Genomic DNA, 23,846 nt, shown 5'->3' with positions numbered 1-23,846 from the left:
ACATAGCAGCGAATATACATTTTTATAGTAACAGTTTTTTTTCTTTTTTACGATTTTGGATTTAACAGCAACATTAATAGGCTGAGAGGTCATTTATTTAACCAAGACTGAGAAGTTATCTATAAATATGTTCAATAAACTTAAATACACAATTTCACAGAAATTGTATTAATTGTCAAACACAAAAACATAATATTGACTTAAGTATAAGGCAAGTAGGCCTACAGTCCACTTGCAATCAGTTCAGTACAGGAAGAACAGGACATTCATTAACAAACTATTCTTGACACACCAGTCCCAAGCCATCCACTGTGACTAGTGTCTAGTAACAGAAAGTCTTTTAGTGAAAAGAGTCTTATTTTGACGTTTGATTTTACAGCTTCTAGCCAACACAGTTTATCAGGTTTTTTTTAAATAACCTTTTTGTTCAAGAATCCCGGAAAGTTGAGTTTCAGGAAGAACCATGATTATGTTTTTCAGATGGAATCAGAGAGTTAAAACATTTCCTCATAGACAGCTGTGTCAGTCTATCTTCCTTTCTCATATTGTGCTGTATGCACTAATATCCGTTACTTTACATTAAAATATAATGTTATTCATAGAGGTGATACTGTGGTCCCATTACCGTCTCTCATTACCCAACTTCACATCTTCATAGAAACCAATATTTCTAAAGGTTTGACGGTAATATGAAGTCCTTCCAACATCTTTGGGCGTCGCAATACTGTAATAAACACGACCAATCATTAAGGGGTAGCCTGACAATTGATTGGACGGGCAACATGTCTGTCTACCTACCTACCTGCGCGCACTCTCCCTTCAAAGTGTGGCTTTGAAGGGAGGAGGTGGGATATTTAGGTTTGAATCGTGTCAAAAATAAGCCAAAATAGCTTGCTTCGCCCAACTTTCCTACCATGCCTTTAAGTGTCACCAAGCTTCTTGTTGTGGTCCCAGTGACATCACCTACTTCTTATGTATTAATGTTTTAACCCAATCAAAATTATTGAGGTTTTATGCCCCCCAGTGTACATAAAAAAGAATAACATCCAGAGTCCACCTAGGCCCTTGAGGATATCTTAAAAATTAGTTTTAATGTTAACAAACTAACAAGGAATGAGTGGCCTTTGCTGCTTCCATTGAATGGCATGGTCATGTCTTAGCAGACATAACATCCCTCCTGAAGTGCGTACTGGATGGATCAGACTTCATGAGATGTCAGTCTAGATTTTAAAAAATGCGTATCGATTCATAGAATATGAATTGAAAATGCCTTGAAGTCAAATGTGTAAGAAAATATAAGAGGTATAATAGAAAACTAGTGTTAAAAAATCTCCATTGCAAGCATGCACACAGCTATTAGCATTAACATTGAATCGGGAACACAAGCTGGAACAAGAGTAGTTAACTAGTTTACAGTAGAAAACATTTGTAGAAATAGTAGATGTAAAAACTGCACAAAAAGTAAGAACTGCTAATAGTGTGTATATAAAAGAGAGAGTGTGTGTAAGGGAGCAAAAGAGATTGAGGAGGAATCATGTGAGACCTACAAAGAGTTCCTATTGGCTGAAAGGACAGACCTCATGCATACTTAATTGCTAACGTTGGTTTATAAATTAACTGCATCACTAACTGTCCCAGTCAAAATCCTTTTTGGGTCGAACAGTCGTTTTAAGGAGGAAGGAAGGAAATTGCATAAACGTTAACATACTCAACAGAGAATACCTACAGCACTTAATACATCGAAGAAGGTAAATCGTTTTTAAAAACTGTAGCTGTTAAGTGTAATAATTAATTTCTTCGAAATACTGTATGTATATATATGTACCAGTATTTGTAAGAAATTAATAATTACACTTAAAAGCTACAATTAAGCAGTTGACTGTAACTACTTAATTGAACAAATACATTTATTATATTCAAAGGGTTTTTCTGTTTTCAGGTTTTCAAAGATAAGAAGAGAGAGCATTTACAATGCTGTTTTACCCTGTGCTAGTATTGCTACTGCTTTCCCTCAGTTTGCAACTCTCAACACAGTATGAAGACTGCTCTTCCCAGTGTTTTACTTGTCTTCAAGACATGTCAGATTCAAATACCGTCAACCAACTGGTAGGATTATTGTGATAACTGTCCACATACTTAGAATTACCTCTCAAAGTAATGTGTAGGTTTAATAACCAGAACATCTTGGTCTTGGTCAAAGACAACACCTTTTTTATGTTTAAATAATATCTTGGGGGTTATTTTACAGTTGTTTGTTTTTCATGTATACAATCATCAAAATTATTAATTGTGGTTTCTTGTATTTTATTTGTTTTCATTAGGTATGTGCCTTGGTGTGTAAGGGGAAACTTCGGACACTCTGTGAGCAAAAGAGAAATAAGTGTGCTGAAGCAGTTCAAGCCTATGAGTTGAAAGACTTAGAGAACAACAATGAGAAAGGACCAACACATGCTGAAGATACAGAATCCAAAGGAATATCGATTGGTACAATAGTCAAGAGGTATGGAGGATTCCTTAAGAAAATTTACAAAATTAATTCCGATATTAGGAAAAAAGTTAACGAAAAAGACACAGATATAACTGGAAACACACCAAAGGTATTGGGAAAACGAGTCCAAGAGTCCAAGGCAGACATTCCACTGAACAGTGTTCAGTCTGCAGAGAAAAATGATGTGTACTTAAACAATTCAGGTTTGAATGAAGATGACTGGTATCAGAGGATTTTGAGCCAATACGCTCCAATACACATGAATGATTCTTCAGCAGAAATACATCTAAGGAGTTTAGAAAAAAGATATGGAGGTTTTTTGCGGAGAACTCTACCAAGAATCAAGTGGCACAATCAAAAGAGGTATGGTGGGTTTCTAAGAAGACATTTCAAGATATATGGTAGATCAAATGGACACCTAATACCTTGTCTCTTCAGTCAGCAAGTCACCACCTGAACCTACTTTACTTAATCATCAGTGCAAGATATCTATTGGGTTTTGCACTTAATGATAAGAGCCCACACTGGTCAAGTACATCACCATTAACATTCAAATACGTCAGTGTATGTATTTAGTTTCTTTATGTTCAGTACATAAATTACTGTGTGTAATATACTTTATAGGTACTTACAGTAAGCCTATTTGTAAATGAAAATTGTCATAATGCAGCAAAAAGAAATACATTGTTGTTGTTTTTTTGATTATATGATTTTATCCATCTCCTGAATAAAAATTGTAAACTAATGTAAAATATTATAAGTAAAAGAAAACATCTTCAACAGTCAAAAAAAAATATATGTACAAACTTCAATAAACTTAAAAAGAAATTAAAATGAATGTTGAAATGTTGTAAAATTATTTCACCTCTTTTAATAATCTGTAGGTTATATTATTTTGTATATAATATTTATGGATTAATAGATTTGGCAAACATTCAACATATTTGCATAGTTGTCTATATACATTTGTAGAAACTTCACAAGACTTATGCGCGATACTTGGGTCTGGCTTTAGGATTTTGGACCTGAATGTCCTTTGCGGGATCGACAACACAGCCGTTCTCGTAGTAGTGTCTCAGCAAATTCTTCCACAGCCAGCTGCACGACAGAAGTTCTTTATTGCCTGTGGTGTGAAAATGTGTGTAATAGTGTAAGCCAGCAATGCATCTACTAAAATATTATTTCTATGTTTATTTTTGCATTTAAGGTATGTTAAGGCATTACAAGGCATTTAAATGTAAAAACTATAACCATCAGAATACAAACACTGAACAGCTGAACAGTGATTAATAAAAACGTACCGATAATGCAGAGTCCTTCTTTAGCTCGAGTGATGGCCACATTGACTTGGTTGGGATCCATGATGAAACCAAGCCTCTTGGTTAGCCACGCTTTAGTTGGGCTTTTGTCAATCTCAGACCCGGGACAAGAGCGTACAGTGGACAATATCACGTAACGCCATTCACTGCCTGAAGTCAAAAACAATTATTACACTTTTAGTATTGTAATTATTACACTTCATCAACATTTGAATTTATTGGCTTGTTGATTTGGTTTGCAGTGTCATCTCAGTTGACATTAAGGACTATTTATACAATTGAATAAAACCTGTAATAGCAACAGTGTCGTAGCATAGTAATTGCTATATACTTACATGGCATTGCATCATAGATTGTCATGGGATTGGCCAAATATATTGCGACATCATAGGTTAGTACAAAAATAATGTGAGCCCATAGGTTACCATTATTAGCAAATAACCTTACCTTGACTTTTTGTAATGGTGCTGACATTAACATTCAGGAGACCCTTCTCTGTCAGAGTTTCGTTGATTTTGGACACTTGGGCATTGTATGGTGTAAGAATGGCTATGTCTTTCACCTGCACCTGTGCCTTATTGATGAGTAGTGAAGCAATGTGAACCTGCCAACCAAATATTCACACCACACTATTAGTATTGCATGCATATTAGTTTGTAACACACAGTGACACACAGATGGTCTGGTAGTTTTGGTTTACCGCTTGCTTAGCTTCCTCTACGTTAGCCATGGAGTTTTCATTCCCCCATTCGGTGGAGACCACTAGGCTGATCTCTGTTCCAGCAACATGCCCAAAGAGGATAGGTGTAACAATGGCCGCCTGCTTGAGCAGGACACTTGCTCTCCGCTTGGCCTTTGTCTTGAGATGTCCATTATAGAACTGCTGTGAGGGGAACTCACATATGCCCTCATGCTGGAAAAGTATACATTTACATGATATACAATATATTGTATAATTGAAACACCACATTAACATTGGACAGACCTTTTTCCTGATCCCATAGTATCAATAATAATCATACTACTTACGTAAATGTATATTTCAAAAGACCCTTTCAAGAGACACAATAAGCCTTTACATAGTAAGGCAACAATGCAGAACTAAAAATAAGAGTATATCACTGCACTCCTACCATTCTGTACTGGGTATCAAGCATTAGAGCCTTCTCCATGTATCGTTCAAACAAAGATTTCCTCATGCCAAGTCTGGCCACCAAATCACAATGGACGGTGGGCTGCAGTTGCTTGTGGTCTCCAAGTAGAACAATCTGGAAGAGATATTTTTTATGATTAAAGGTCCCATGACGTGAACATTTCACTTTAGGAGGTTATTTAAGATTAATATGAGTTCCCCTAGCCTGCCTTTGGTCCCCCAGTGGCTAGACATTTTGATAGATGTAAACCAAGCCCTGGGTATTCTTCTCCGCCTTTGAGAAAATGAAAGCTCAAACGCTCCGATTTGAAAATGTTCCTCTTATGTCAGCATGAGAGGAAAGGTTGCCTCCCCTTTATCTCCTTTGCCTGCCCAGAGAATCTGGGCCGCCCATGAGAAACTGAGCTACGACTGTGCAAGTGCAATAATCTTTTTTTCATCATGACAAAAAGGACATCATGGATTGCAAACAAACAAAGCATAGCACTCTGCTGTGTTTTTTTAGTTCCTTCATCCGAGCCTCTGAAGAACCAGTGTCTTAATTTTATTTTCTCTGGAAATTAGCTGACACAACTTCCCAAAGTTTTGTATGTCTGCGCCAAACATTTCAGCGACGACTGTTTCCTCAAGTTGGGCCAATACAAAGCTGGCTTTGCTGACCGTCTGAAATTAAAGTCTGGATAAGTAACAACTGTTCTTGGTCCAGCTACAAACCTCGGACAAGTAAGTCAACTAACGCTATATCCTTTTGTTGCTTTACAGTACATGGTTACCTACCTTGCCCCGCCTCTCTCCTCCTCATTAGCATTTAAAGCTACAGACACAGACATGGCACGTCCGGAGAAATGTCTTTGTGGGACTGCTTGTAGTGGCTGTAATTCTGCACTAGTTCAGATAGAGTATTAGGGGACCACATTAGGGGGCCTATATAAAAGTATCCCTCCTGCCCGATCTTCTCCCTCCTGCCCGTGGCTTACTGATGCTATTCGTGAAGAACGGTCCACCCTTCGAGCAGCTGAGAGGAGATGGCGCAAGTCCAAAGACGGTCTAGACCTTGATAAGTATCACTCCCTCCTTAAATCCTTCTCTTCTCACATAACGGGTGCTAAAACCCTCTACTTTCTGAACAAAATTAACTCAGCTTCAAACCCCCACAAACCCTTCTCTACCTTCTCCGCCCTTCTTACCCACCTACCGCCCCCCCACCCTGACAGCAGACGACTTCTCCTCCTTCGTTGAGAAAAAAGTCTCTGACATTAGCAGTTGGTTCCCTAAACCCACCTATACTCTTTCTCTCCCCTGTCCGAGTCAGAGCTCTCTGACCTAATTCTCTCTCATCGCCCCACCTCCTGCCACCTTGATCCTGTCCCCTCCCCTCTCTTTCAAACCATCTCCCCCTCCATCATAACTTTTCTGTTCCATGTCCTAAACTCCTCTCTTACCTCTGGCACCTTCCCCTCTGCCTTCAAACAGGCCAAAGTTACCCCTCTACTCAAAAAACCCTCCCTTAACCCTGCCGTCCTCCAGAACTACAGACCGGTATCACTGTTACCCTTCTTTTCTAAAACTATGAATGTGCTGTATCTAACCAACTGTCTTAATTTCTCTCTCAGAACAACCTGCTTGACCCCAACCAATCGGGCTTCACGAACAGCCACTCCACAGAGACTGCCCTCCTTTCAGTCACCACTGCCCTCCAGTCTGCCAGAGCGGCTTCGAGGTCATCCGTCATCATTCTGCTGGACCTTTCTGCAGCGTTTGATACGGTTAACCACCAGATCCTGCTCTCCAGACTTTCTGAGATGGGCATCACTGGCACTGCACTCCGGTGGATCTCATCCTACCTGTCGGGAAGATCCTACCAGGTCACCTGGGGAGGCAAACTGTCAGGCCTTCGCCAGCTCTCCACTGGTGTCCCACGGGGCTCCGTCCTTGGACCCCTCCTCTTCTCTCTGTACACCACCTCACTTGGACCAATCATCACCTCCCATGGCTTCTCCTACCACTGCTACGCTGACGACACGCAGCTGTACCTGTCGTTCCCCCGACCGATCCGGGGATCTCAGCTAGGATTGAGGCCTGCCTCGCAGACATCTCCGCCTGGATGACCGAGCACCACTTCCAGCTGAACCTCGCCATAAATAGAACTTCTTATCATCCCGGCCAAACCCTCCATCTCCCACGACCTCTCAATCACCCTGGGATCTGCGACGGTGACCCCTTCATCCTCTGCCAGGAACCTTGGGGTTAGCATGGATGATGAGGTCTCCCTCACGGCCCACATTGCTGAGGTCTCCCGGTCGTGTAGATTCACCCTCTACAACATCCGGAAGATCAGGAGATACTTGTCTGAGCCCTCCACCCAGCTGCTTGTCCAAGCACTTGTCCTCTCTAAGTTGGACTACTGCAACTCGCTGCTCGCCGGTCTCCCAGCATGCGCAACCCGCCCTCTTCAGAGGATTCAGAACGCAGCGGCACGCCTGGTCTACAATCTACCCAGACGCTCCCACGTTACTCCGTTCCTCATTTCCCTCCACTGGCTACCCATCACGGCCCGCATCAGATTCAAGACCCTGGTACTGACCTTCCGAGCAGTGAACTGCACCCGACTAGATCAAGTCTCTCCTGCAGCCTTACACCCCCACCCGCCACCTACGGTCTTCTTCAGACAACCGCCTGGTGGTCCCACCGCTCAAGACCGCCCGGTCCCCAACACAATCTCTTCTCCTGCCTGGCCCCCCAGTGGTGGAATCAACTCCCCACCTCCATCAGAGACACAGACTGTTTTTCCACCTTCAAGAGAAGGCTCAAGACGCACTTGTTCCAGGAGTACAACGGTACTTAGGAATGGTTTGCTGAACCCAATGCTAGTTTCCTCAAGGATCACAATGACTCTTGCTTAGAGACTTGTTGCTCTTGTTGGTTAGTGGTAACTGATTTAAACTGTTGTATTCGCTGCGAAAGATTCTGTTTAATTTAATCTTATTTTTACTGTTGCTTGCTTTCTCTACAGGTACACTTGCACTTAGAGATTCATGTTGTTTAATTATAACTTGCTTAACTACATGCTCTTATGGTTCTTCCCTTTGGCACTTATTTTTTGGTTGTTCACAATGTGTGCTTCTTGTTTTGGCTACCCGCAATGCTTTGGGGCTATCTTGTTGTTATTATCAGTGACCTATGCCATTTGTAAAGCTCTCTCTTGGAAGTCGCTTTGGATAAAAGCGTCTTCTAAATGAATAAATGTAAATATAAATCCCAAAACAACATGACCTTTAACCGAAAAATGACCAGTAAAAACTCAAAAGCAGTTGCACATTGCAACACTTACAGTAACAACATTGTAACACCTGGTATGTAGTTACACTACATTACGGTTAATAATAGTTATTAATGTAACACAGAAGTTAGAAAAACATGTCAAACTTGGTATGGGAGAGGATGGGCTTTCCAGGAGTGAGTGGAATTAACATTGATCTTGTTTTGGCAACACAACCACCGACTGCCCCTATACAACATTCACTTACCCCACCATTCCTTCATACTGTGCCTTATTACACTTTTGTGATAACATATCCCACTAACAATAAATATAATTCAATTACATAGTATCTATAATATTTTACTATAGTTATTGCTATGTAGTTACATGGTAGTTAATGTAACCTTAATGTAAAGTGTTCCCTTATTAGTTACCTTTTCTGGCTTGTGGGTGACAAGAGGGATGAAAGATTCAGGCTCAGTTGCCATGGCACACTCATCAATGATGATTTGCTCAATGTGCAGCTTAGAGAAATTGGGATTTGATGCTGCAGTACAAGTGCAAAGAATAACATCATGTAACTTCAACTCATGTTTCCGAGCTTTGCGCAAGAGTGTTTGGTATCTGTAATAGGAAATGAGAAAACATCACGTGTCAGGGCAAGACTTTTTACATCATTTCTATGATGCATGGTATATCAGGCAACAATGTTAGCGATGACTATTAAGATGTCACCTTTTAATCTCTTCATCTAAGAGGTTCTCCTCCTTAGAAATTCTTTCATCAAAAGACAGTATTTCACAAGAAAAAGGATTTTCTGGTTTTCGAATAAGATGATGCAATGTGATGGAACTGTAATAAAATACACACAAGCATGATTAACCACATTCAAGTACATTAAAGTAAATATTTGAGGGTTAGATGACAAGAAAAATGTGTTTATATAGCATCAGTGCATTCATAACCTTCAGTTGTCAGAGTACGTAATTTATTAAAAGAAAATTGACACCTTAGTTCTTTGTTGGGTTTGCCCTCCCTTACAGATCTGCGAGACAGCTTTAGGTTGCTGCCTGGATACGGAAACTCTAACATTTCCATCTGATCGCTATAAACACGGAGTGGCTTCAGGACATCCTTCAGTTTTAGAAGTTGACCTGTCAGGCAAATTATTTGACAATTGTGAGCTCAGATATTGCAACACATTTGGGTGAATGTTTATCCATATACAGAGAACTAAATTATATTATTGGATGTATCACCAAACCAATTTACCCATGTATGTGGAATAATGCATGAGGATGTGCTATGTGTAAATAAATGTTCTCATTCTGAATCTGAAAAAGTAAGATTAAATAAAGTGATTTACCAGCCACAACATCCACAGATTTATTAGATGGGCCGCAATACAGAACGCATCTCCGTGGTGGAGAGCTGTCAACAGTAGTTACATTGGTTGGGGCATATTGGTTTAGCTTGAAAAACCAATAAGCAAGGTGAACTCCAACAATAGTTTTTCCGGTACCTTAAAAGAGAGTATATTACTATCATTACTGTATATGCTATTACTTTATTTAAATGTAATGACCACAGATTTAGAAATTGTAATTCTTCAGTTGACAATGAATTACCTGGAGGCCCTTGAATGAGAGTAAACTGTTTTTTGAGGGCTTCTCTTATAGCCTTGACTTGACTGAGGTTCAGTTCTGGAAAGTTAACAGCAAGCTGCTCTGCAATCTTAAAAGTGACTGGTATCCGGAATGCTGTAACAGATACTATTGGACAACATTTAAAAAAAGTTAACTTAAATGGATACAAACACATTGCAAACATGCTTTTTTGGGGGTGAAACTATAAGCATGATTATTGAGCACAAATAATTATAAGTGCAAACACTGCTTTATACTAGCAACAGTGGGTTTTGAGTTGTGTTCTGTAGAGTGCAAGAGAGTTACAAGGCATAACTACCAGAGTTGGTCTTCTTGCCAAGAGCAATGGCCTTCACAAGGTGATTAGCCTTAGTTAGGTGAGTGACTGCGTCCTCCTTGCGGCTACGGGTAACACACAAACCAAAAATGTATTCTACTTCTACTGCATACCTCCATCTACAGTATGTTGGAGAGAAAAACTCTGAAAGTTAGATAACTCACACATCTGGTAGCAGTTTGGGGATCAATTCCAGTGTGAATTTTGAATCCTTCCAGTAGATACTATCAGGAATTCTGTCCATGGACATGTGGTTAATCCGGAAGTCGATCTGGATGTATGAAAGATCGTTGGCTTCCTCCTCATCAGTAACCTTGGTGGTTACTCCATGAGCAACCCATATGAGAGATGGGATATTCATGAGGTCAACATTTTGATGATTCTGAGTACCCTTGTTTCCCAAATTCTGTACCTTCAAGCGAATACAGAGTAAACAGTGTTTCAAATTACACTTGATAGTCCACAGTTCCACCTTGTCAAGTGGCATCTGGAAAGATCCGCATAGCTTTTTGGCTCCTGGGATTTGCTTCCATGTTAACTGCACGTTGTCTATGACAATGCTGTCATTTTCGGCAACAGCATTGGAGGCTGATTCCATCTCACACAATGGTTTCCATATCTTCTGATAGTCCATGTATGTGTCATACGTTTGTGAAGATGAATGGAGTGCATATTTAGAAAAACACTGGGTTGGATTTTTTGTGTGCTCCAAACATATCTCGAACTTGTCACAAATAATCAGCATTTGAACAACTGGCACCAACAGTCCCCTCTCAGTGTCTGTTCCCAATTGCACCTCCACAGTCTCACCAGGCTTTAACGTCAACGACAATTCAACAAAGTGATCTGGATTGAGACTGGTCCTATCTTTAGTCAGACTGTGGTGGGGTCTTTCTTGTAGGTCATCGTTGTCAATTGATCTGATCATTTTGATGCCTTGAAGCATAGCGTCCACATTTTCATCCTTGAGCGCTAACGTAATACGTTTCCACAGCGCGGTTGGAACTGTCATGACTGATGGACTAACCCGCTGATGTTGCAGTTCTGTGCGGATGTTGTCATTCGTGAAGGAATAAACTCGTCTCATCCATTTCAATAACACAGAGTTGTCTTCCTTGTTGTACTCTGGTTGGTCTGCCAATTGCATATCCCTGTACAGTATTGGGACCAAATTTGGCAAAGACTGTCGGTTTAATGGAAATGATAGCTTTAAACTTTTTCCTGCTGGGGAGACATCAATGACAAAAGCTATCATCCTTGCACTTTTTACATTAAGCTGTGATGCAAAACTTAAACGGTGTGCTTTCCTCTCATACTTTTTCTGTTGGTCAGACAGGTCAGAGAAGCTTAGACATGACTGATCAATTTCGTGAGGAGTGTATTCAACAGCTTTCCTTTCCACAACTGAGTGAAGAAGTCTTTGCACAACAATGTCCACATATCGACGAATAGGTGAGGAGGCCCATGTGTAGCTGTCCAGCTGAAGGTCATAATGCCCAATTCGAGACACGTGAGATGTGTTTGACCGTAGAACATGTGCCTTATGAATGGACTTCCGGAACTCATACACCAAAGGCTGTAGCTGGGGATAAATGTCATCGGTTGCTAGTAGGTCCACAATTCTATGGATATCCATGTCTTTGCAGGCCAAACCCAGACACTTAATGACAGAGGTTAGTACAGAAAAGGTATTTCGGAGGTCTGTGTTGTGTGGCGAGTCTTGAAGAGTTTCATTAATCACAGCCTGATCCATCTTGTGGTTTTGGTCAATGTTCGCAACCCCCAACATACAATGAGTAAAATGAATGGACAACGGAATAATTGAATCAAATTTCGCCTTTAAATTGCGAAGCTGCTCAATGTTGGGTTTTTCTTGGCATCTGACTGGGGTGCAGCTTGCTGTTTCTGCATTACTGAGCAAATAAACTGTGACAGCATGGTTGTACATGACCATGAGTTCTTCCACCATCTTGTGAGACTGCCTCCTTCCAAAGACTACATCTTCATCTGGTGTCTTATAGTACCAGTCATCCTGTTTCCTAGCCTTTCTGTGAACTTCAGAAAATGTATATGCAATGTTGAGGCAGCCCTCCAAAGTATTAAATCCTTGGGTCGAGTTTTGGAGAATATTTTCAGCTTCTTCATATGACAACTTCTTGTCCGAGCGTATCACTGAGAGGGCAAACCTACTATCTTTGATGGAATTAGTGCTCTTGTCAATTTCAACCATCAATGATATGACATTTCGTTCAAAGTCAGGTAGTAGACTGAAATTGTTGGTGCTCAAACCTTTTGGGAACATGTAGAAAGGCTCTTTCGTAGGGGGATAAAACGTTGTTCCGTTCTGTCTTGCATATTTGTCTATTGAGCAGTCCTTTGCCACAAAGTTTGCAACATCAGCTATGTGAACTCCGATTTCGTAGTGTTTCCCTAAATCTCTCACACTTATGGCATCATCTAGATCCTCAGAATGTGCAGGGTCAATTGTAAAGGTGATAAATTCACGACAATCCATTCGATTTTCTACGTCGGCTTTCAAATCCTTGAATAGTTGGGCATCCTTTTCAATAGATGATGGAAGCCCTCGTTGTAATTTATACTCCATATCCAGAACTTCGAGTCCTGCATCTAAGGATGTTACTCTTGGGAGGACTTTCACAACTACTCCTAAGGGGTATCGAAATTGATCTCGCCACTTTAAGACTTGGACAACAAATAACTTATTTCTTTTCAATTCTTCATTTATCTTCTCAAACCTCTCCACTTTCAAATGCTGACCTTCAAATGTGCGCACTGCAATGTGGTTTGGCTTGTCCTTACAAAATGGTGTGTAAATCTTAGAGATGCAGTTGTTGATAGGTGTCATCACCTGGGGATCATAGTTATCAATGGTACAGACAAAAGTCTTTAAATCATAGTCTGCATTCACTACACTTAAAACCCTTCCTTCAGGAGGATGACTTCCATTGTTAAAAATCTCCACATGGACCAGATCTCCGGGGAAAGAATTTGCCACGTTTTTTCTTCCTTTAATATGAATCCTAGAGGAAGGCTCATCTAGAGGTATGGCATATCCAGAGTCAAACCAGTCCATAATCAAAGTGCAGTGTTTGTAGTTACTTGGATCCCTCTGTGATGACACAGGTTCCAGAGGATAGTTTTCCTGTTTAGTTTCCCTTTCATGTCTGTTAACCTTTTCTACATTGTCCTTTCCCCAAAGGACATCTAACAGACCCTCAGCTGTTACATCTATCCTGACATCTTTATCTTCATCAAGAAGCTCTTTCAGTATTGGGTCTTCAATGTCAGGTATCTCAGATGTGGATGATTCACTGTCGCTGTTGTCCTCTTCATCCTGTTTGCTGAATCGAGAAATCTCTCTGACCTCTTGCTTTAAGAAGTCTTTTGTAAGAAATTGAGGATGTGCACTTTGTTTGTTGATGCAGTAATGTATGTAGCTTTCCCAAAACCTTGAGCTTTTTCCAAAGTAGCAGAGAGCAGCAGCATCCCCAACAACAACAACCTGGGATTGAGCCCTGGTGATGGTTGTGTTCAATACCCGGGCATCATTCAATAAATCCAGACCAGGTGTGTCAAGGGTTCGAAGACTGTCTCCGGTTTGAATGGCTGACATTACTATGACCCTGAACTGTTTGCCTGTCAAGAAGTTTGAACAACATATACATTTCTTCAACAATAAGGTTCCTTCATAAAAGTATATCACAGTATATCAAAATTATATCAAGATGTATTGCATGTTTTGAGATCAATTCATATTTTGTTTTTTGAAAAATGTTGTTGAAAAAAGTTTTTTCAGTACCTTGAACATTTGCAATATTCTCCACAGTCACTGCATGAAGATGTCTTTTCCTAAGCTGGTTTCTTATCAGCAAAACCTAAGTACACCATGAACACATTGAACGATAACATCACATGCATATATAAGGCAATATCCTTTTACTTATAACACTTTTTCATAAGATCTGTAGGTCAAATAAAAAATGTTGGGATGTGAGAAAAACTAAAAATGTACCTGGTGTCCTTCTGATAGAACACAAATAGAACTTGGATCCGAAGGTCCCCAGGTGGATGGCCAGTCTCTGAGTAGATCTTCCACTATTTCAACCACCTTTTCCACTTCTTCCACATTAAACCAGGACATAGATGTGGTTTCCAACTTGCATTCTCCTCTGACGTGATGGAACTTCAGGGAGTGGCCACTTGGATGTGATGGAACATTTCCAACAGCTTTGATGACATCACTCTTGCCAACATAGAAGTGAGTGGACACAAATTCCACAATTTCCTTTGTTGAGCGATAGTTTTCATTGAAAATGATTCTGCTTTTATAGGTAGTGTCACTATGTTGACCTTGATAGTAGTGGAACAGTCGGTTCAGTAAAGTGTGATTGGAGCGTTGGTGAACATCTACCGAGAACAGTTTTGGTCCCATTTGCATGTGATCTCCAGCTAAAACCACGCGGGTGTTCGGCCCCGCCAGACCAAGGGGCATCAGGGCCTCGCATTCCAACATCTGGGAAGCTTCGTCAATAAGGATGTGAGTAAAGTAGCCAATCGGGAGCTTCAGATCATGGAGGTGTCTTGCCATTGCAGTTGTTGTTATGACCACTCTATGGGAGTCTAATAATTCTTCATCAGGGAAAGAGAAGGATTGCTTATCTTCAGAGAGATGGCAATACTGCAAAGTGACTTTGTCAGTGGATTTCACAGATGCTTCTTCAGCCTTTATTCTAAGAGGTTTAACTTCAAAACGGCCAGAGTTGACAGAGCTATGGAAATGATTTTTCACGTACAAATCTGCAGAACTGGTGAAATAACAGAGTATCAGCTTTTTTTACTTGCACACTACATTCTCCTATCTCTGTCGTGTTGATGTTGAGGTTTAAATACATTTAAGAAATAACATACTAATTATTTTTGTAAGAAATACATTTCTAATAATTGTTTACATTTCATCCAGAAAGTATGCAATCAACTGTCTAAGTGTATCATAACAAACCTTAAATATCGTACAGGTAAAATCTGAATTGAGTGTGCTCAGTTTGTCTGAAACACATTTCTATGCTTTCAATTTATAAATATCTATCTAATCAGCATTTGTTTAGAAATCTGAATTACCTGTTTGTGTGGGTGCAGATCAGTACCCTGTTGGTAAGTTTCTTAACCAGTTCCTTGGTTGCTGTAGCAAGAGTGAATGTTTTTCCTGTTCCAAACGGTCCATATATGAGAAATGGAACTTCAGCTCCTCTTTCACATGCTTCTCCAACAATAATGTTCATTGCCACTTGCTGTTTTGAATTGAGCCCTAGTCCTTCATATTCTTTTGCGTCCAGTAAGACACTGGTGTTGTTGAGGTCTGGTAACACTCTATCCATGTCTGGAAGAAGATCTACTGCTTTGTGCATTTCACAAAATTTGAGACGGTTAAGCCTAAACTGTATCTCCATTTCACATTCATTATTGCTTTGAAGAGAGAGCTCAGAGCAGCATGTATTTGAAAGTTTAAAGTGCATTTTGTTCCCAATGGTGGTGTCTCTGAGGATGATGGCTTCATACACCTTGGTACTTTGTTTGTTGGATTGTATTGGTGCAATGAGTGCTGACTGTACATCATGTTTAAGGACTGCACCCTCTGGTGTATCAGGGGTAAGGGTATAAGGCACTGAAATGGCACCAAATAGTTCACCCTCTGGGGCAATCTTCATCCCAAAAAGATGATTATCCAAGGTGTTTGACAAAGTAATTGGACCCTGAACACTGAGCCTGAAATGCAAACAAAACAAAGACTTAATTGTTGCTTTAAAAATAAATTCAGAACTAATAAAATATATTTTGAAAGACATAGTCTCATCACCTTGCCACTATGGAATCCTCTGCATGCTCTTCATTGTACAAGAAATTGTGCATTCTGTCTTTGTAATTGAGGTGATCTATCGGGGTGCTGATATCATCAGTTGAATTAAACTGTAAACTCATATGTGGTGGTTTGAACTCTTTTAGCAGCTCTTCCTGTGCATCTGTTTTGTATAGACATGGAATGATCTCCCTGTTTTCTCCATGCCAGCGTTCACACTCTTGATAAGGATGGCCGGGGCTCTCTGGTAGCTCCATTAGCTGAGGGTCAGACATTTTTCCCACTCTTACCTTGAGCTTCTGCAGGAGCACTGGTCTCATGTCAAGGTCACACACCAACCATTGTTCATAAAAGCCTGGGTTCCTTGACTTGAAGGTCACAGTGATGTTATAGGTCTTGGTGTCTGTGTTGTAGAACTGTTGGCCTGGGGCGTATGTGCACGATTCAGGATTTGTATTATCTAAGGAGAAAAGCGCTTCAGGCAATTGCATCATCAAGGCAACCTCCATAATGGGTCTCTGTAAAAAACAAAACTTTGGTAAATTGGTAAAAGTCTCCTTTAAAAACAAATTGGACAAATATGTAACTATTTAACAAAGCTAAACCTGCCACTTCTATAAAATTCTTGTACTGCACAGGTAAACAGAATGATTATCGTCCCATCTCAAATAATTGTGACAGAAATCTCAATCGACGGATACCATATTTTTTTAAACTCTGTTAGTAACATCTTGTTAACATTTTCCAAAGCATGCTCACACATCTAAAGTACATTTGAAGATCTGTATACAAGTTTAATGGTTTAACTTACTTACCTTGGATTGTATTTTGAACTTCCATTCCAGAGTCTTGTTTTCTGCATGACCAAAGATCACCAAGTCTTTGTCACATTCAATCGTAGTTCCAGGCAATGTTTCTGACATCTACCGAGTAAGTAAATGTAAAATGAAATGGACCAAATGTTACAAATATAATATACTTCTATGTTAAAATGGTATATATATGTATATATGAAAACTGTATTTAAAATAAATCTAAACATACAATAAGATCTCTGGCCATGCTGCCCCGGTATTCTCTCAGCAGACTGTCCTGGTATGAAAGTACACCCTGATCTTCGGCAGCAGAAACCGTCTTTCGCTTCTTCTTGTCTCGCACATGCCATTCTCTGAGTTCCTCCTGTGAGTGTGCGTCCACACAATTGCTGCCAAGCTCACATGTAGAGGCCCTTTAGAAAATCAGTCCAAATAGCCAAAGGGTTTCATTTGCTAAAACATAAACTTTCAAAACGTGCAATGCTTTACCCAAATGAAGTATAAAAACAAAAATAATAATCTGTGCTTGGCTGGGATAATGTAATAACAAGCTACTAAACTTCCATAAGTGCCTGTGACAGCTGCAGATGTGTATCCTGAAACGAAGTGCATATCTCCCTGTCCTTCTACATCTCTAATGGGTAAGGCCCCCCATTTCTACGTCTGAAGAGACAGTATATACCGGTACCCAAAATATACTTTATCTTTCACATACCTTTCACATAATCTGTAGGTTTGATTTGTTTGTGGTGGATCTCTATGTTTCCATTTCCCCATTCCAACAGAATGCAGCTCTTCCATTCGTGTGCTATGACTTAAATCGTTACAATGATTCATTAAGTCTCCTCTTGAGTCAAATTGTTTTTCACAGGCATTGCAATTGTACTGTCTTTTCTGGGATGTAGAGACAGGTGCCTTGGGCCGCTGTTGCCTGACAGCCGTAAGCAGCTCTGAGCGGTCAAACCCCTGGCTCTCAGCACTCCACACAATAATCTCCAGCTTGCTATGTGCAAACCAGCAGCATTGTGCTCCATGTACGCATTGCTCTCCCTTCTCAGCATACTTACAGGGCCACCATTTGCTGACACTCTTATTCGGTTTAGGCCTAAGCTCTGTAAATGTTTTACCATTACTAAGAACCATTGTTGGCTTCCAACGATGTTTGAGGGGCTGGGTGCAAGGGCATGTTAAGGTGCTGCCCTTCAACACAGCCCTCTGCCGTTTGCTGTGGAAACAGGTTTCACAAACTTGTATAAATTTACCAGGGAACTGACTTTGGATTTGTTCTTTGAGTCTCTGGTGGTTGGCATGGATTGTCGGTTCAGGTGGGAATCCTCTTTCTTTTCTTATCAAGCTGATGAGGTCAGAATAACTGAACCCGTTCTGCTTTAGAAAGTTCCACACTACTGCCTCCACTGAGCTTTTGGCAAAAGTGCAACACTGACCGTGCAAGTCACACCCATTTCCTTCCTTGTAACCTTTGCACACAAAGTATTTCTCTGGGTTGGGAAATGAAGGGAAATCAGATACACGCCTCCATACATGATATCCCTCCCTCTCCTTGGCAAAGAGCACATCTCTGTGACAGTGATGCTGGTCACAATTGACGGTTATTTCCTGTTTGGAGCACAAGCTACAGCCGATGTAAAAGTCATGTTTTTGAAGTAAAGTACTGATGAGTGTGGTGTGGACATTGGATTGGTGTGCAGCCATTGCAATGGATGTTTCTGAAGTAAAGAACAAAAACAAATATATATTCATCAGTGTTTTAGAGTTCAACCTCCAATCCAAAAAGATTACCACTGTGATCTACATTTACGCATTTAGCAGACGCTTTTATCCAAAGCGACTTCCAAGAGAGAGCTTTACAAAGGAGCATAGGTCACTGATCATAAAAACGAGGTAGTCCCAAACATTGCAAGCAGCCAAAACATGAAGCAAACATTGTGAAAAAACTAAACAAGCGCCAAAAGGGATGACCCATAAGAGCATGCAGTTATACAAGTTACAAATTAAAACAACATGAACCACAAAAAGTGCAGGACTGTACAAGACTGTACCTGTAGAAGAACAATCAACAGTAAAATATTTCACAGCGAGAACAAGACTTAAGTTCGTTATAACTAACCTACAAGAGCAACAAGTTTCTGAACATAGAATGTGAGCTTTTACACAACTATCAAACGTGAGCTTTTAAACAAATATCAAAGTAAGGAACATTAAAGGTGTTTTTCACACTTTCACACCTTTTAGCCTTCCAACAAGATCAATTAGCCAGCATTTTTTAGTGCATATGTAAACGTTCAAAAATGACTCAGACCCCTCTGAAACTAACTGTACTCAGACCTCCACTAGAGGTGGCTTGAAGTCTGCATTGTGGATCACTTAACCTGAGAATTGTGAGCACAAAGTAGGGCTGCACGATGAATCGAATTTTAATCACGATTTCGACTTCCCACGATCAAATTTGCGTCATCGAGCGATATTTAAAATGCATCACTCTGTTCATAGAACGCTCCGTATAAAGTTTTTTTTTGCAAAGCCAATTTAGCGCTCCGTAAACCAATAGGTGGGTTCGACAATGGCTGGGGCTGCATGAAACGACCAGCTAGAGTTGCTGCTAGCAGTTGGGGAGGAATTATAAACGGCTCCGTAAAGTCGAAAATATTGTCATGTATTGGGTAGTGTATTGTGTTAAACTGTTTCTACAACCTGCAGGCAGTCGGCTGCTGCGCTGCATGAAGTCGAATACACCTACTCTCTGATCACGTGCCAGTCGGTCAGACGGTCACAAGAGTAACGTGAGGAAAATTCCACAACAGTCGGTCATAAGGCTATAAACTAGGGCTGCAACAACGAATCGATTAAATCCATTAAAATCGACTATTAAAAGCGTTGGCAACGATTCATTATCTATTCGTTGTGTCGCACGATTATTACGCCACTAAATATGTCGCGGAGATGTTTGAGTATTTTAAAAAAAAGTTTAGTTGAGCGCGGAGAGGAGCGGAGGTAGAGGAAAGGCCATCGGAGAGACGTTGTTGAGTAACGTTGTTCTGAAAAATATGGCGGAGGCAGAGAAATCAGTACGACCTAAGTCATCCAAGGTGTGGGAGCATTTCACACTAAATACATCGAAACAGTGTGTTAATTGACCGAGGTGAAGTTAGTTTCATATTCGACATTCGTCTCACATTCGAAAGACGCTACTTTGCAGCATCGCGTTAGGGACCGGGTGTAAACAACCCATACCATTTAGAAAGATTTAGACTTTTATAGTATTTTTAGGAAAATTAAACCTCAAACATTCACCAGAGTATCTTAACAATGTCGGGTATACTTCCACAGCCTTCACTTTTTCAATGAAGTTTCAAATAAAATGATAGAAAATCACTAATCTTTGAAAATAGCTTAATCCTCGCAAATCTATAATTTTTTCAAAATTGTGTCAAAAAATCTTACATATACACCAGATTATTCTAATAATGTTTGGCCTACTTCCACAACCTTTCAATTTTCAATAAAGTTTTAAACAAAACTCAAATAAATTGCTCATCTTGGAAAATAGCATTAAATCCACGCTAATAACTTTTTCAAAATTGTGTGCCTGTTTGTGCACATTCAAAAGATTTTTTGCACTGTGAATTTGCACTGTTAGTTCTGTTTTTGAATAAAGGTTTGGAAATTCATGCTTTTTTAAATCATTTTTTAAATCCAATTCATCGATTAATTGAAAAAAGAATCGACAGATTAATCGATTATTAAAATAATCGTTAGTTGCAGCCCTACTATAAACTATCAAAACAAAGAAAACTAAAGAATGTCTAAGGAAGCAGAGGGCAAGGCAGAGGGGCTTGTCCCGAGAATCGGATCGTCATCCATTGAGTGGAAGCATTTTGGGTTCAAGGCAAGTGACACAAAACAAGAACAGGTCATATGCAAAGTGCCGTAAAGTTGCCACTTAAAAAAACACCATAACGTTGTAGATGAATGAGGGCCAAGAAATGCGTTGCAAAGACTAATCTAAACACAATATCAACTCAGGCATCCATCGAAGCGAGCCTCTTTAGCTCATCACCATACCCATCCACCTCCCAAAGACACAGTGAAATAATGAATGCAGTCGCATTTCATTTGGCCAAAGACATGTGCCCAATAAACACGGTGACAAATGAAGGCTTCAAATTCTTGATAAACGATACATGATCCCCTCGCGCAATTATTTTTCCAAGGTGGCACTACCTGCGATGTAAAACGCAGAGGGGAAATAAAGAGTAAATGTGGTGACCTGCCTTCGCTCATCCCTCAAGCCAGAACATGTTGACAGGCTAGTTCTGTCTAAAGACCTGTAAACTAGTCTTTTCTGCATAGTTCTGAAACGTTCTCATTTGGTTACATTCTGTTATGGAATATTTGTTTTTTATTGATTTTACATTTTGAGTTTTATTCACATCCATTATACAGGTACATCCAGGTATGCATTGTGACAATAACATTTGTTAAGGTTAAAATCAACAAATAATTGTGGTAATTAATCGTGATCTCAATATTGATTTAAATAGTCGTGATTATCATTTTGGCCATAATTGTGCATCCCTAGTACAAAGCATTTCAGGATTGCTTTGCCCTTTGTCATTGTATTTTATGCCTCTACGCTTGCCGTAGACAAATCACATGGGACGTTTGAAGAAACAAATACAGAGCCATGGCAACTGGTAACGCTAGGATTACTAGTGGACGAGGAGTAGTTTGGTCGGAGGAAGAACCTACTGCACTTTTCCTTTACTTGCACATATGCAAGTAAAGGAAGAACACATAAAACGGCAACTGTACCACGCACAAAAACATATAACATGAGAAAGGTGATAAAATTAGAAAGTTCAATTGAAAACTACCCTTAATCCAAAGCAGTAAAGCTCTGAACTCCAGATAGTGTAAAGTACACTTCCAGATAGCTGAAGTGTACCAGAAAGAGAACTTAGTCCTCATTCAAATGAACTGACAAGGGCCAGGTTTCCCAGATTCGTAGAGCTTCTTAACGAATCTGGAAAATCCGGCCAATGTGAATGCAAAAAGAACTGGGTCCCTTCTCTGTTGGTCCACTTTAAGAGGACTGAGTTTGGTTTGTTTAAAAGGACATATGTGAAAACACCCCAACTTCCACTTTATCTTGAAAGTCTGGGTAGTCAATTGTCATGTTTTTTTTATATCGTTACAGTCAAGGGCAAGAGTGATTATAGTTACAATATTCATGAAAGTATCGCACCATACATTCTTTGTCAAGGATTTTACAAGTCTTGTGCTTATCCAATAAATATCGATATAACTTACAATATTACTTAATCAATTAAACACAATTTATAAACAGCAGGATAAAATCAAATATTATACTTGCTTTGCTTTTGGAATTGGAGCCACTGTCGAGGTGTTGTGATCTCCTTGGATTAAAGCCCCTGGAACCAGAAGCTTTCTATAACCAAGTGTTCCGGCTGAAGGCTATTTATTGAACACAAATCTATCTGCCCCTCCCTGGCACTGCACTTGCTGTGACTCAATGTTGGCTTCTGAAGAAATGAAACTTTGAAACTTAGTTTCATTTTTCATGAGCATGGGCCTGAAATCTGAGAATGTAGCCATTCAGGAAGCCTCAGTAGGCAACATGGTGATGTCATAACAATTCGCTCACATGCAACTGCGTTGGCAAGCATGGAAGTAAAATTGTGAAAACGATCATACAACCTAAATGTTCAAGAAAATAAGGGTTTGGACAACATTGTTGGTGGTCACTTAAATTGTTCATATAACGTAGGCCTACCTAGCAGGGCCGCGTTTGTGAAATGGGCAGGAGGGGCTGCTGCCCCGGCCCCGGCCACTACGGGGCCCCGGCACGAGAGAGAAAAAAAAAATATTTTTTAATGCGTTTACCCACCCGTAGTGAAGTCCACGTTCTCTTAGCGTCACGTGGCGTTGCCGGTATCAAAGCATGCAAGACAACAATGGCTTCGCATGAAGTTGATGTCAAACGAGTTTGACCTGCTTCGCCAAATTGACTTCAACGATTTGATTTATGACTTTGCCTTTAAAATAAGTAGACAAGTGGACTTAAACTAGTTCCACACTGATTATCTAGCCTATGTTCTTTTCAGTAGGCGGCCACAGCCTGATAATTAAATTGTTCAATCGTGTTGTTATGTGCAGGGCCGCGTTTGTGCAATGGGCAGGAGGGGCTGCTGACCCGGGCCCCGGCCACTAGGGGGCCCCGGCACGGGAGATAAAAAAAAAGAAATGTTTAGATGCATTTACCCACCAGTAGTGAAGTCCACGTTCTTTTAGCGTCACGTGGCGTTGCCGTTATGAATGCATGCAAGACAACAATGGCTTCGCATGAAGGTGATGTCAAACGAGTTTGACCTGCTTCGCCAAATTGACTTCAACGATTTGATTTGTGACTTTGCCTTTAAAAGAGGTAGACGAGTGGATTTAAACTAATCCCACACTGATTATCTAGCCTATGTTATTTTCAATAGGCGGCCAAAGACTGATAATTTAATTGTTCAATCGAGTGTTCGCTGGGCTGTGTTTGTGCACGCTAGACTGCATGTTCCAATGTATTTGACATCGTGGCTGGCTAGGGGTGCGTGTTAAGTGGCGATTTCTTTAAGACTGCAAAAAATAAAAAAAATAATGGTCAAATATTTATTATTGTGTTAACATTTTAAATGCGTTAGAACACGTTCATATCGAAGACGAGTTCTTTCAGAATCAGCTACATATATTAGCAGGTTCAGGTTGATTTACTAATTTCCTTGTCATACATTCCCGTAGCATTACAGTGCATTTCCCCGTTGAAGCTCAGTTTCCATGGACTTCAATGGGGCTGCTTTGAACAGTTTTTTCAGTGCTTCGAAACTGAGATTATGGGTAAAGGGGAGTATTGGGATTCGGCCTACG

The 23,846-nt window shown here is 40.2% G+C and overlaps 2 protein-coding genes across 3 annotated transcripts; one reads left to right on the top strand and one right to left on the bottom strand.

Moving 5' to 3' along the window:
- The first annotated feature begins 1,132 nt into the window (after positions 1-1,132).
- Positions 1,133-3,004, top strand: LOC124470776 (proenkephalin-B-like). The gene is made up of 3 exons (XM_047024873.1): positions 1,133-1,748; positions 1,940-2,106; positions 2,322-3,004. The coding sequence occupies exons 2-3, from the start codon at positions 1,972-1,974 to the stop codon at positions 2,943-2,945; spliced, it is 759 nt and encodes a 252-aa protein (XP_046880829.1). The 5' UTR covers positions 1,133-1,748; positions 1,940-1,971; the 3' UTR covers positions 2,946-3,004.
- A 43-nt stretch (positions 3,005-3,047) lies between these two features.
- Positions 3,048-22,520, bottom strand: helz2a (helicase with zinc finger 2a). 2 transcript variants are annotated; one of them, XM_047024872.1, is made up of 20 exons: positions 22,287-22,520; positions 17,611-18,622; positions 17,125-17,308; positions 16,896-17,003; positions 16,081-16,598; positions 15,345-15,989; positions 14,239-15,031; positions 14,026-14,101; positions 10,370-13,862; positions 10,188-10,270; positions 9,851-9,994; positions 9,589-9,744; positions 9,232-9,376; positions 8,958-9,074; positions 8,657-8,846; positions 4,941-5,075; positions 4,508-4,720; positions 4,255-4,411; positions 3,790-3,957; positions 3,048-3,611 (listed from the first exon to the last, which is right to left on the bottom strand). In XM_047024872.1, the coding sequence occupies exons 2-20, from the start codon at positions 18,606-18,608 to the stop codon at positions 3,475-3,477; spliced, it is 8,460 nt and encodes a 2,819-aa protein (XP_046880828.1). In that variant the 5' UTR covers positions 18,609-18,622; positions 22,287-22,520; the 3' UTR covers positions 3,048-3,474. The 2 variants fall into 2 exon arrangements, with proteins under 2 accessions (XP_046880828.1, XP_046880827.1); XM_047024871.1 differs by having other exon boundaries at positions 22,291-22,520.
- Positions 22,521-23,846: the final 1,326 nt, after the last annotated feature.

The sequence above is a fragment of the Hypomesus transpacificus genome, chromosome 9 (assembly GCF_021917145.1).
Source record: "Hypomesus transpacificus isolate Combined female chromosome 9, fHypTra1, whole genome shotgun sequence".
NCBI classification, from domain to species: Eukaryota; Metazoa; Chordata; class Actinopteri; order Osmeriformes; family Osmeridae; genus Hypomesus; species Hypomesus transpacificus.
Note: the sequence above shows the minus strand (reverse complement) of the source record. Positions and strands in the feature narration are given on the sequence as shown.